Source organism: Mirounga leonina, unplaced genomic scaffold, assembly GCF_011800145.1.
Source record: "Mirounga leonina isolate KUSES-001 unplaced genomic scaffold, KU_Mleo_1.0 Mir_53, whole genome shotgun sequence".
Lineage (NCBI taxonomy): Eukaryota > Metazoa > Chordata > Mammalia > Carnivora > Phocidae > Mirounga > Mirounga leonina.
In genome coordinates, this window is record NW_023270807.1 from 90,141,955 (window position 1) to 90,155,108 (window position 13,154).

Here is a 13,154-nt window from a genome sequence, read left to right on the forward strand (position 1 = left end):
AAAACAGGTCTCAAAATCAAACGGACCTCAAGAGCCAGGTCACGTTTTGTTCGAAAGACCCTCTTTCCAACCCCAACCCCCAATAAGATCCTAATACCCACCCAAGTATATTATCCTGTTGTACTCATTTCATGATGGAATCTCAGCAACATAAACGGTTATTCACCTTCAGTTAATATGCTGAAAACACATTAAGGCAGAACAAATAAAGCCAATCCCATGCTTCACCTGTCCTACCAGGATGCCCAACACAGAACTGGGCACGGTGCCCAGATCAAGATGTGGAAATGCCTCCTTTCTTCCCCTTGTCATTGTGACTCCCCATGCAAATATACTCACATCCCCACAGGAGAACAATGGTTTCAATCAACATTCTTCAGAAGTAGGAGGGCAGAAATCAGACCAAAGTTGAGGAGGCTTCCCACTGACAGACCACGTGGTCATTTGTCTCTCCCCCAACTCTCAGGACAAATAAGGGGGAAATAATTTAGCCCTAGGGCTTCCATGATTATCTGGCACTTACAGTCTCAGGATATAAGGAAGGGTGACACGTCTACGCTCACTGAATTTTTAAAGATGAAATGGTCTGTTAGCAGCGAGTCCTCACAGAGAAATAAAGCAGCAAAGCTAAAGACACCATAGGTTTCAGGGGTGAGTCTAGATTCTTGTCTCCCTATGTCTCCACATGCACTCCTGTGAAAAGTTCTCGCATCCCTCCACATGCCACATCACCTGAACTATCAGTCAATACATTATTCATTTTTTATTCAAGAGTCGATAGGACATTATTCAGAGTTGTTTTTCCATATGTCCTTTTAGATGGCACCATCCACAGTGTCTGTGATGTTCTATCTCCTCTCTGTTGGGTCCCCACCTCCCACAGGAGCCTTCTGGTCTTCACTGCTGTTCTGTTTGTATCCAGCAAAGCACTCAACAGTTCCGTGAAAGGAAACCTACCTTATTATTCAAAACTGCGTGTACAAACAAAAAGAAGTAACGTTCAAATATTTACTTTACAATTGTTTTATTCAAAGCAAATTTTAAAACCTAATGTTTTTTTCTTTAAAAACGGGGATTTTTTTTAATAGTTTTATAGTTAGTTTTGATGTTGTTTATACCTTTGACATAAGTGATTTATATATTAAGTTAAAGTTTTCTGATTATTCACGTACATTCTAATCTTCCTTAGGGAGCTATGAGAAGATTTCATATTCAAAAGCCAACACCACTTTTCTAAAATTGAGAAGAAAAAATCCTTGTGCCCAATGTAGTAGACAATTGCTCCAAATGGTAAAAAGTCCTTTAGCCTTCAGCCAAATGTTAGGTCTTGATTTCTGGTTGTGTGAAAAGAAGTGTTTTGTTTTCTTCAGAGAACGGAAGAAGTCTTATTCTTTAGGTTTGTTTTTGTCTCAAAGCCCTGTCTAAAATGGATATCTAAAGTTGTAAAGTATAACAAACCCTTTGATAATCTGGCCTGTTAGTCCAACTTTTCAATTACATTTTTATACCCAAAAAGATAACCACTGGCAGCTGCATTGTACCCAGGCCAAGAATCTCAGTATTGTCCTCTTAGGTCCTTCGAATGGAGAAGACAAGACTTATTTTACTTAGCCAACAAATACAGGAGTCCAAGTACACGTCAGTTGGGAGGGAGTGGGAGAAGGAGGTCACAAGAATAGGGCATAAAAATAAATACTTTACACACTTTTCTCCCATGCCTAAGAGTATTAAAATTCTAACTGGAGAAGATTAGAAGGTAATTAGCCAACTCAATTCCTTATAAAAAATATAAAAACTCACAAACCAGATGATGCAAAAAATCTTTTTAATCTAAAAACTCATTTCCCAGGGCTAATTAATAGCCAAGCCCTGCCAATTGGTATTAGTTTGACTAACAAGAGCTATTCAGTATTTTCTTCCAAGTAAGGTAATATATAATCGATTCTGATAAACCTTTCTAAATGAGGACATGATACTGTAGGCAGTTCAAGGAAAAAAATAGCCATACCTTTTTCTTTGGTGTAACCAAAAGGATATCCAAAAGTTAGCAAATGTTGACGTTTCAAGTGATAAGAAACTGCCAAATGGAAGTTTGAACTCTGGTAAAAACAGTTGTACAAGGAAAATCTCCACCCACAGTTCTGTAGTGCAAGTTTTCAAATTTAATTCTGAAAAAGAATCTCATTGAATAAGCGGGAAATGGCTTCCAGCAGCGTATCGCACGCCCCCTCGGCTCTCACCCTCTGCGCGTGCACACCGTCGCGCTTGCCTCCAAGGCCGCCTCCGTGGCTACTCAAGGAGCAGTACGAAAGGACCCACGTGTCTCAAAGTCAGGCTCAAAGTCGTGTGTCTGTGGCTGCAGAGCAGCAGGCTCCGAGTTACAGTGCTGCCCCCCCCCCCACGTGTTTCCCATTTTCACAAAAAAGAGAGAAAGCCCCCTCCCACCCCGGGAAAAAAGTACCTGAACCCATTAGCCAGTTAGCCCTTTCCCATCGTTTTGGGTTCATCACGGCATGGCTCGCCTCGAAAGCGCACCGGGGCCCACATCCATGTGTCCTCTGCGGTGGCACCCGCGCGACAGCCCCCTCTTGCTTAGAAGGAACGCTTCTCTCTCTCGTTCTTCGGGAACTCACTAATTTCCCAAAATGTAATACTTTTAAAGTAATTATTACTGCCTAGTCCAGAAGCCTCCATTCCTCTACCCAGCTTAACTGTGTTTCCTTCTCCTACTTCTGTACATGCCGTATGTGTGTGTGTTTTAAATAAAAAGTGGTCAAAATGCGCGCACGCGCGCACACACACACACCCCTCCACATACACACCCAGAATTTAGCAAAAAAAAAAAAAAAGGAAAAAGGAAAAAAAATCTTCCCCAGGAAGCACTTTCAGAAGTTAAGCTTCTACTTGCTTGTAAGCCACAGGGCAAGTGCCAAGTGAGTCCTACGTGATACTCGCCTTCCGCTGCCGGGCTGGCGGCGCCTGGGCCCACGGCATGAACGCTGGGTGGGATCCACGGGCCAGGCAGGGAAGGGTACCTGTCAGGCTTTCCTAGGGCCACGTGTTGCGTGCCTCCCTCACCGTTACCTGGGAGATTCACACTCACGTCCCTAGCTCTCTTCCCGCAGACGACCTCCACACTGTTCTGCTGGATCTGTGCCCTGGGCGCTGACCGTCCCCTCTGCGGGGCCAGGACCCTGTGCCTGCAGCGAGGCGGCCGGCTCCCCGCCACAGAGCAGGCTGCCCTTGTCCATTTTACCCCCCACCAGTCCATCCAGGGAACACCCCCTGGCAGCGCCCAGGGCCCAGCGAGCCCTGTTGTCTACAGGCTCCATGGCCTCCCCCTCGCCTTCCGAGATGACAGTCATGGGGCTGCTCTGGATCCGGTTCCGCATGCTGTACCTGCTGCTGGCTGCGGAAGGTGGAGTCCGACTGCGGCCGTACCTGGGGCCGGAAAAGGACAGACTGCGAGGCATCAAGCCTTCATTCTTGGCCCACTCCTCCTGGGCCCTCCTGTTCTTGCTTGGGGAGCAGCTGGATGGGCTTTCGGGCGTGTCTGGCGAAGGCTCTGACCTTGACCTCTGGAATCTAGGGTCTGTGTTCTTTAGCATCTCAGCTGCAGACATGCGGGCACTGGCGTCTGACCGACTCCCCTTTTTTAGCAGCAGAGCTTTGAAGTTGTCACTGCTGGTGCTGCTCTTACGAACACTTCTCTGAATTGAGCCCACTTGCTTTGGGGACGCCAGGCTTGGGGCGGCACTGGTGGGTGTCACTGGAGGGGAGGGAGAATGGTTTCGGGAGTGATCGTCATCTGAATCTTTACGGCCGAGGACTTTCCTCTTGGATCTGAGATTTAATAACATTAAGATAATGGTTAATTCCCAGTGGGCCACGGGATGTCAGTCATACTGCACGTCACCATTTATTAAGAGTTACTTTAATAGTTCACTGTATTATCATGTGAGCCCCTGACCCAGCTACGATAATGATTAACTTATGGCCATCTTTCTTTCATCTCGACCCTCACTGGATTATTTTGAAACACATCTCAGACATCCTGTTAACTTATTTTGGTGAGGATCACTTCAAAAGTTTCGAATAATTGTCATATTTTATCTAACTCTCCTATACTGGACAGATCCTGAGAGCATTTCAGTGCTGACCATCCTTTTTTCTACTTTCTTTTCTTGTTTGGTGCTAGCCCTTCGCTAACAGATAAGCCAAACCCCAGAATATCCCCATCCTGAGGTAAGCTCCCACCTCAGGTTCTAGAACGACTCTACAGCTCTGCATTCTTAATCATTCCAGAGGTTGACATAAAACCAGTCTTCCTTGGCTCTTATTGGACCGTATGTCAACTTCTCGAAATCCAGTTTTCCAGAAAGCAAGAGTGAGCCTTCCACACCACATCCTGTTGCCTGACTGACTTCAAAAAACCTCTAACCTATCAAGAAAATCTAAGGAATGTGGGTGGGATGTGAAAGAGGAGGGGCCTTTAGGGAAAGTAAAACGTTTCCTGGAGGTGTTTCTTGTCCTCAGTCTCTAAGAACCTCACTGTTCCATGTGTTTTGTACTGAGAGTGATTCAGAGGTAATAAAGCAGATGAGCCAAGAGGCCCCTTGCTGGTCTCTTCATAAGAACAACTCAGTCTGCAAGGAATCTTTCGGCTAAGTGCAGGTTCCTTATGGAAACTCGGTACATTTAATAAAATAAAGATATGGCTATATCTCTTTGTTTGCTATAAAATTCTAGAATATGCAGCAGGGAAAGATAAAGAGGATGCTATTGTATATACAGATAAAGAACTGAATTTGAGTGCTACCAACTTCTAGCTGTGTGACCTTGGGCAAGCTCCTCACTGATGCTGCAACTTCGTTTTCATACCTGCAAAAGGGGGGTAAGGATACTAACCCCATAGGTTTGTGAGGACTCAATGAGATAAAGAACCTCTGGAGTCACACAGACCTGGGTTAAATCCCACACTAAAGCTTCCTTGCTCTGTGACCTTGGGCAAGTTAAAGTTTCTGATCCAGTTTCCTACCGGGAAAGGGAAATAATAGTAGGGAGTTCACACTTTATCAACAAAGATGAAAGCAAATAACAGCCATCAAGTGTCAGGCATGGAGGAGTGTCATTTAGGGAAATACAATTCTTCCCTCCTGCCACCCGGCCAGCCTTCAGGGCTGTTTTGACCTGGCCTGCACAGCCAGATACAGGGGAGGATGGGCCCTTTCCAGGCTTCTGGCCCAAAAGACGCCCCCCAAAAAGCAGAAGACAGGAAGTGGTGAGGACTGAATACGAAGTCTGAAGGGCGGCCAGAGCCGATGTGGCACCAGCCCCTTTGAGACTGCAGAGCCTGGCCTATGAGACTTTGGCTTGATGGCTCTGCTCAGTTGTCAACCAAGAGCAGCGCTCTGGACTACGTTAACGACCAGCCCACAAAACCCCCAGAAATAATAACATCTCAGAATCTTAGAGCTGGAAATGACTTTAGCTCGTTTGGTCTGACCAGAGAAGGTGACTGAGGCCAAAGAGTGAAGCCACACAGCTTCATCCAAGAACTAGGACGTGACAGAGTATCTTTCCACCTATAGTGCATGACCTCACAACCTCTGGAGGCTCCTTCTCAAAAGCACCTCTGTTCATCTGATTCTTGCAGGGACTGCTTTGTAGCCTCCGTTTTTGTTTGGGTTTTAAAACGTGAGGGTGTACTGAGACCCACACATCGAGTCACGGCTACACTTGATTCAAGTTATGGCCTTTAACTGTGGATTTCAAATTAAGAGAGGAGAGGGGAAATTATAAAAGTTTTGTTGTTTCTCAAGCGCAGTTGCCCCCTGAAAATGAGGATTCAATCTAAACATATGAATTCTCTGCATATACACATGTCTATGTGCGCGTACACACTGCACATACGTGTGTATTTCTAAAGAAGATGGCTATAAAAAGTGCTCCAACAGTTAACACTGGCTTGAAAACTAATTACTTCAATGAATATAAAAATTTCACACCTCAACTGGTGTTCTACATTTTCCATCTGGCTTTAAATCTGAAGTGAATTAATTTGCATTATAAAATTTGAAAGCTGTGGTGCAGTTTAGATACTCTTTCTTTTAAATTATTAGCTTAGGTGCTGAAGAACATAAAATAAAATAAAGCCCTAAAAATCACAGACTTCACATGGATTTTTCTTATGTCTGCTAATACATTATCAATGCTAAAACAAAACTTAGCAGGTGTCCTTGCTCTCTTTGCGATCCATACTTGGCCTTTATTTCTATCATGTGTACAGAGAATAATAGAGACTGGCTGATTTCCACATCTGCGGTAGATAGAATTCACTAGTAGGAGAAACCACAGATTTCTCAGCGCCTTAAGAAGCTTCCCAAAGTAAAATATGGACACGACCTTTGGCATATTTTTCAGAAAAGCACATAGTAACTTGGCCCCACAACAGTTGGGTTTCTCACTGAGACCAAGCTATTTGGTACACAAAGCAACCAGCAATGCGTCTTCTCTGTGGACTGCTACTATAAATACATATGCCTACATGGTTAGCAACCCAGTGCATTCCAGACTAAATGAAAGACACTGAGTCTTGGAAGAATTCCTAAGAGTTAAATTCCAGTTGGTTTCATTTAATTCAGAAAATATTTATTGAGTGCTTATTATGTGTCTAGCATGGTTAGAGTTAGAAACATCTGTGTAAACTTCTAGAAATGCCACTAAAGTTGGTTTCAAAGGATGGAGCATTTTCATTTCACTGTGCTGAGAAATAATTTAGTAAGAAACTACCTCTTTCTTTTTTTATTTGATTGTTTTTTATTTAAATTCAATTAGCAAAGGTATAGTACATCATTAGTTTTTGATATAATGTTCAATGATTGATAAGTTGAATATAAAAAATCCAGTGCTCATCATATCATGTGCCCTCTTTAATTTTACTCAGCCATCAGAAAGGATGAATATCTATTTACCTCTTTATTTCTAATGAGATCAAAGATACCAGTCAGATGATGTTAAAGAGGCGGTCTTTAGGATCTTTTGGGATATTATACCAATACTAGGGCCAAGAGGTAAAGAACAAAATTCTTGACAAACACCTAATTCCCCAGCTTGGTTCCACCCCTCTCCCCCAAGTTAGATATTTATATGCTGCATGGGGGATTTCAAATCAGGACAGCCCTATGCTTTTCATCTCACGCAACAGCCTTTTCAGTTAGATTCCAAGAACTGGAGAAACAGTCCTGACACAAGGTTGTTTACATAGAGAATCAAATGATTTTTTAGGATTCTTTGTTTCAGGAAAAAAAAAAAAAAAGGGAACTCCATTCAGCGCAGTATATGGCCTTGGCAGCATAAGGACATTCATAAGAATTATTTGAAAATACTGTGGTAAAGAAGTCAAGAAGGAAGCAAAGGGTTTATATAGCATTGTGGTTGAAAGTCCTTGCACATATACAATCTTATCTTACAATGACACTGTTGTGAGTACAGGCTGTTTACAACCAGAAAAAAGGTAATATACATAGTTTTCGTGCTAAATCATATTCACTCTCTAAGGTGACCACATGCAAAACAGTTCAGGCAGTTATTTTGAAAAATCTACATTTTTTTAAAAACCCAACAATTTCTCACGCCAGTAGATGGCACTAACAGAATACACTAACAAATTTGATTCCTTCCGTTCCTGCTTTGAAAAGATTGTATTCTTGTATTGAAACATTTAAGTAGCCAAAGACAACTGCACTAAAAAATCCTATTTCTGTAAAACAAAGATAAAAAAATAAATAAAAACACCTTTAGGAAAAACGTCCTGTAGAGCTGGTCTGTGTATCTTGTGTCCACAAAACACAGCATCGCTCATCCTGGACTGGACTATTGGTTGCTCGAATCCAATTCTTATAAATACTCCGTCATATGACTGACACATTGCATTTCTTGCCACCAAGCGCAGTGCCAAGCAGAAGGCACCACATGGAGTCTCTGTCCCCCCACGTCATCATAAAAATCAGTGGAACAAAGTAAAACAGAAATTGAGAGTCAGAGGAAATAAAAATATAGAAACACACTAAAAATAAATAATCAAGCTAATGGGTAACAGAGAAAAAAACTCAAGGAAGACAAATTGAGGAACCATTTAGAAAGGTAGACTCGTAGAGTTGATCAAAATTAAGAGGAAGGAGTTTTAGATACCTGTGAATAGCTGCAAAAAGGTCTTCTGTGGTCCGGGGTCTACTGGGGGTCATCACCTCATCACTCCCTTCTTCCCTAAGGGAGTCACAGGCCTCCGAGGAAGGACCAGCCGTGTCAGGCTCTGGAACCCCAGCTACAGAGAAGCAAGCAGACACACGCAGCTCGCACAAGTGACTTGAATTTCAGTCTTCAGCCAGCCTTCCCACTCTGCTGGGCTTGCCATTCCCGCTAACGGAGAAGCCACAGGGCAAGGCAGGCAGCGGGCTCTGTCGTCTGATCTTTTATTTTGATCACAAGAGCCAAAGCTCATTCTTTTCTGTTGAAGTCTAGAACTCCTACTGAATCTCTCTTAAATTTTGTTGTAACATTTCTCTGCAGCTCTCCAGAAGGGAGATTACTGCTCACTGCTATTTAATACCCTGTCTGCTGCAGACCACCCTACCCCTCTATTTTCTGACGTTCAGTAAGCAATACCCTGAGATTTAGTTTTTTTTTTTTTTTAATTTCATAAAATGCCAAGTCGGTAACCCAAGTGTGAGGCACACGGGCAGCCCACATGCTGCTGGCTTTCCCGGGAGCACGCACTAGCCCTCTCTTGTGCCTTGCTGCATATGGTCGGAGGGGAATGAGAGAAAAGCATACTCACGCCCTCCGTCCTGTAGTGACAGGCAGCTCTCCACGTTGCCCCCACCATCTGCACTGTTCCTGGCACCTGGCTCCTCCTGAGAGGGGGCTGGTGCTGCATCGGGCTGCACCATGGGGACATTGGCTTTCACTCTACCCAGGGATGCAGATCCTGCGGCTCCTCCCTCAAGAACCGAGCTGCCAGAGCCAGTCTCCTCAGCACCAGCCCCAGCTCTACAACTCTCTGTTGCCTCTCCCCTCGTGGGGCTAGGTGATGCTCCGCTCACGTTCTCCGTTGTGAAGTCTCTCTGTGGAGGTGGCACCACGAGGAACAGTTTGGGCTTCTTGGAAATGGGGGGTGGCTTCCTGCTGGGTGAAGGGCCGGGGGGCTCCTGGCGCGGGGTGGCCCTGGGGCCGGGCCCAGTCTCTGCCTCCCCGGCGCTGCCCAGGCTGCGGCTCGGGAGGCCATGCTCGGCTGCACCGTCCTGGTGACCCTGACTCAAGCTCTTGGCAGGAGTCGGCGGCGAGCTTGTCACAGAGGCAGGCTGGCTTTCACTCTCCATTTCATTTATGCTATTTCGGGATTTCAAGAAAGCAGATGGCTTTAAATGATACTGGGGAACAACCGGAGTTAGTTTTTCCTGAGATACTTGTTCATGTAACAGTGCTTGCTCGGTTCCTGAGTTCTTTTTCACGGGCCTCAACTGTACCATCTGCAACGCTTCCGTGGTTATCAGGGGCATGGGGGGTCTGCTGCCCTCCTCCTTGCTAGAAGGCTGCCGAAAGGCCTCCCAGGAGCAATCTGGCTGGCCAGATTTTTTAAAAGAAGGCCTGGCATCTTTCATCCATTTGGGGTCAAGGGGTGGGGCAGGCGGGGGAGCTGAGGAGGGTCCGAAAGCGGGGGCCGGCGGCAGGGAAGAAGGTGCACCCAGAGTAAGGGGGCTAGGTGCCATGGGGGGAGGAGGAAAGCATGCGCTGGTGGGGGGAGAGAAGGGGATGAGAACTTCTGGCGGTGGAGGGGGGAAGAGGGGAGACCGAGGCAGAGAGCCGTCAGGGGACTCTACTAAAGGTGGGGGAGGAGGAAGGAAAGGAGACCTGTCGGCAGGACACGGTGAGGGAAGAGAAGGGAGAGGGGCAGCAGCAAGGGGAGAGGCCAGCACCGAATCCAGCTTCTTCACGGTCCCGCTTCCTTCCGTGGAAGTGTTGGAAGACAGAGACGTGGACGAGGAGGAGATGGATACTGAAGATAGCAGAGAGGACTTCCTCTCTGGCACCTTGGGCTTGGTCTTCCCCTTCCCGTTCGCTGGTGACGCTGATTTTAAAAACACAGGCACAGGGGTGAGTGCTGTGGGTGTATTCGACTGGCTGGAATACCCACTGGACGGAGAAGTGACTCTGTGGGGCTTCTCCGGCGATGTGATCTTTGGTTTGACAGAGCCACCAGGCACCTGGGGCACCACGGTCCTGGCTCCCTCCTGGACGTGGTGGACTGGCCCGTTCCCCGCCGGCGCGCCGCCGCCTGCCGAGCAGCCCCCGCCGGCAGTCCCGGGGTCTTCCTGCATGCCGGTGTAGTCAAGGTAGTAAGCCCAAGGGTCCGTGTACTCGGACTTGACGCTGCTCGTGTCGCTCTGCGCCGGTGTGGCTCCGCACAGGGCGTAGACGTTGGGGGTGGTGGCCGAGGTCATGCTGCTGCCCGCGCTCACCGTGCTCTGGCTGCGGGAGCGAGGCAGCCAGGGCTCTTCGAAGTCACTGCAGGGGCTCTGGGAGGGCGAGCTGCCGCCCTTGCCCGGGAGGTTCAGCTGCAGCGAGTGCTGGAGCGAGGCGATCAGACTCTCGTTCAGCGCCTGCCCGTTCGACTGGACGCCCTTCTTGGGAATCCTGCGCAGGGAGTCCGTCCGAGAGGGTGGCAGAGGCGGCTTCTTCGCTTTCTTCAAAGAGATGTTTCGCGAAAGGGACTTGTCATGGTGCTGTGACCGGTCCCCTTGGTTCTTCTGAGCTCTCCCATCAAAAACATTGACCACACTGTGCCTGGGGTTCCCAAAGTCATCGCTACCGTACTGGTTTCCAGATCCGTGTTCCGGGTCGGGGTGCATAGACGTGTAGTAGCCATCGTGCTCCTCTGAATACAGGGACCTGGCATCATCTTTGGTGGAAGTTTGGTCCAAACTACAGCTGCTCACATTACTTCCGGGAGTGGAGTAGCCAGGAGCTGCCACATGTGCCTTCAGTGGGGATGCCTGCCCGTTACCGGGGGCACTGTATTCCCAGGGCTCTGAGCTGCCAGGCCCCGTGCCTCCAGAATAACTGGACTCACTCTTGCCATCAACATCCTGGGTGTGGGCTGGAGAGCTCAGGTTGTTTTTACAGTTATAGTTCATGGCTTGGGATCCATTCTCCCGATTTGCTAGAGTATTTAGAGAGACCGCTGAGTCACAGAGGGACAACAGCGTGGTTGCAGCGGGGGAATGGGAATTATCTAAGGCCTGTGAAAGAATGCTGGGGTGACCCTCCATCCAGTTCCCACTGGGAGACTGATGATCCTCTTTACTAGCATGCCTGGAGAGGAGGTGGTCCCTGGATTTGATCTTTGTGTATGAAGAGGAGCTGGTAATTTTACTGTCCAGTGGTCCTGAACTCTGAGCAGTGTGAATAATAATAATCTCCGAAGAGGAAGAGAGTGTGGCATTTGGGATGATGCTGGTGGAGTAGGTGGCGTGAGGAGAGACCACACACGCCGGGCTGATGACATTCTCAAAATGCCTCAGTTCCTGGGACTTGGGCCTCAAAAGCATTCCAGTCCTTGAGGCACCTCCTAAATTTTCATCTCCTTGTGGGTTGTGACCGCTCTGGTAGGGGTAAGTGCCATCCAGGTCTTCTGTGGGGCCCAGGGCACCCAGGCGTGGCTCGAGGGACTGAACACTCGCCCTCGCCCCAGAACGTGGGAGACTGTGGAAACCAGCATCGCTGCTGAGGCGAGAAGGAAACACAATGCCCGCAGAATCGCTCAACACAGACATGTTCCCAGAGGAGCCTGAGAAGTGGCTCATCTGGGCAGCAATGCCTTGACCCTTCTGTGCCCGGATTCTTCTCATGGAAGGCGGTACAACTTTCACTTCCTCAGTCTGACAGCTGGAGTCCCTAGTTTCTGAGCGCAGCCCCGCAGACCGATAGCTATCAAGCCTTCCCAGTGTGGAGCAGTGGTCTGGGGAGTACCCTGAGTGACCACCGACATCATCTTGGCCAGTGCCCGATGCTGGAGATAAAGCAGAAAGAGACTTGTTATCTAAAAATATCTTAGTTCATCACCTGTACCCTCATCCCCTTCTTACCCTGCTGTACTTAAAAATATATATATTTTCTATTTGATCTAGTTTCTTTTCTCCTGTAGGCACCTGAGTGAGAGTTTAAATACTTACTGACAGCTCCTAAAGTAAAAACCTTCATTATGAATTTCATGTACTTTTCTTGATTTGTACTTCAAATCCTCCTATAGACTAAGGCTACATATGGAATTCTGTTACTCTCTTTGAGATCAAGGCTGAGTGCTCAGTGGAAGATTTACTTTTCAAATAACCTCCTTTTGGTATAGATTTCAAGGTGGCCTATCACCCACCAGGTGACTGCGCAGAGCATCTATCAAGCTGTGACCGTCTTTCCCAAAGACAGATGAATGGAGTGGTTCAACAGTAGGCTACAGAGAGACCATTTACAAGGGGTACTGGTATAGAACGGTGTTAATTACATTCGTTTTTTATGTCAGAAGGAAATCCTAAGAAAAAATGATTTACAGGCCCATCTGTGTTTCAAACATTTCATTATTCATCTTACACCATTGTCATCTGTCTGTCAGTGACATTCAAAATCCAATAGCAATCTGTTGTGTTCTGGTAGGGAAAAAGCAGCAGGAACTGATCCAGTGAGCATTTCCTCAAATTAGGGTTATTCATTTCTTGGAGCTTTACAACCAAACTGAGAGTAGGTATATTTAAAGGAGAAAAAAAAAAAAAAAGCATAAAGAGGGCCAAACAGAGAGGGAAATGGATGAGGAAAAAACCCTTAAGTGTAGATAACAGTTAGATTTCAAGCTACCTAGAAAGGAACAGAAGCTTAAAAAAAAAAAAAAATCATGAAACCAACAACTTAGCGGAAGTGTAAAGAGAGAGAGATAGAGAATCAATTCATGCATTGTAACCATTAGGATACATTAAATCTTGAAAAATAACAGCATAACCAGTTTCTCTCTACATTGTTTCAAAAACTTAAAAAAATCTCAAGTATGGGCTTTGCTGAGCAATGCAAGCTGAGTGCTGCGGGCATCGCTGTTCACCTAGGCAAGG

General features: G+C 46.6%; 1 protein-coding gene across 2 annotated transcripts in view; it reads right to left on the bottom strand.

The window, feature by feature from the left end:
* Nucleotides 1-1,007: 1,007 nt before the first annotated feature.
* NHSL1 (NHS like 1) overlaps nucleotides 1,008-13,154 on the bottom strand; it is a 103,753-nt gene continuing 91,606 nt past the window's right edge. For both annotated transcript variants that reach the window (XM_034990775.1, XM_034990776.1), the window contains 3 exons: nucleotides 8,840-12,070; nucleotides 8,194-8,326; nucleotides 1,008-3,843 (listed from right to left, as the gene is read on the bottom strand). In XM_034990775.1, the coding sequence (XP_034846666.1) occupies nucleotides 3,108-3,843; nucleotides 8,194-8,326; nucleotides 8,840-12,070 (4,100 nt within the window). In that variant the 3' untranslated portion in view covers nucleotides 1,008-3,107. The remainder of the gene's footprint in view (nucleotides 3,844-8,193; nucleotides 8,327-8,839; nucleotides 12,071-13,154) is intronic.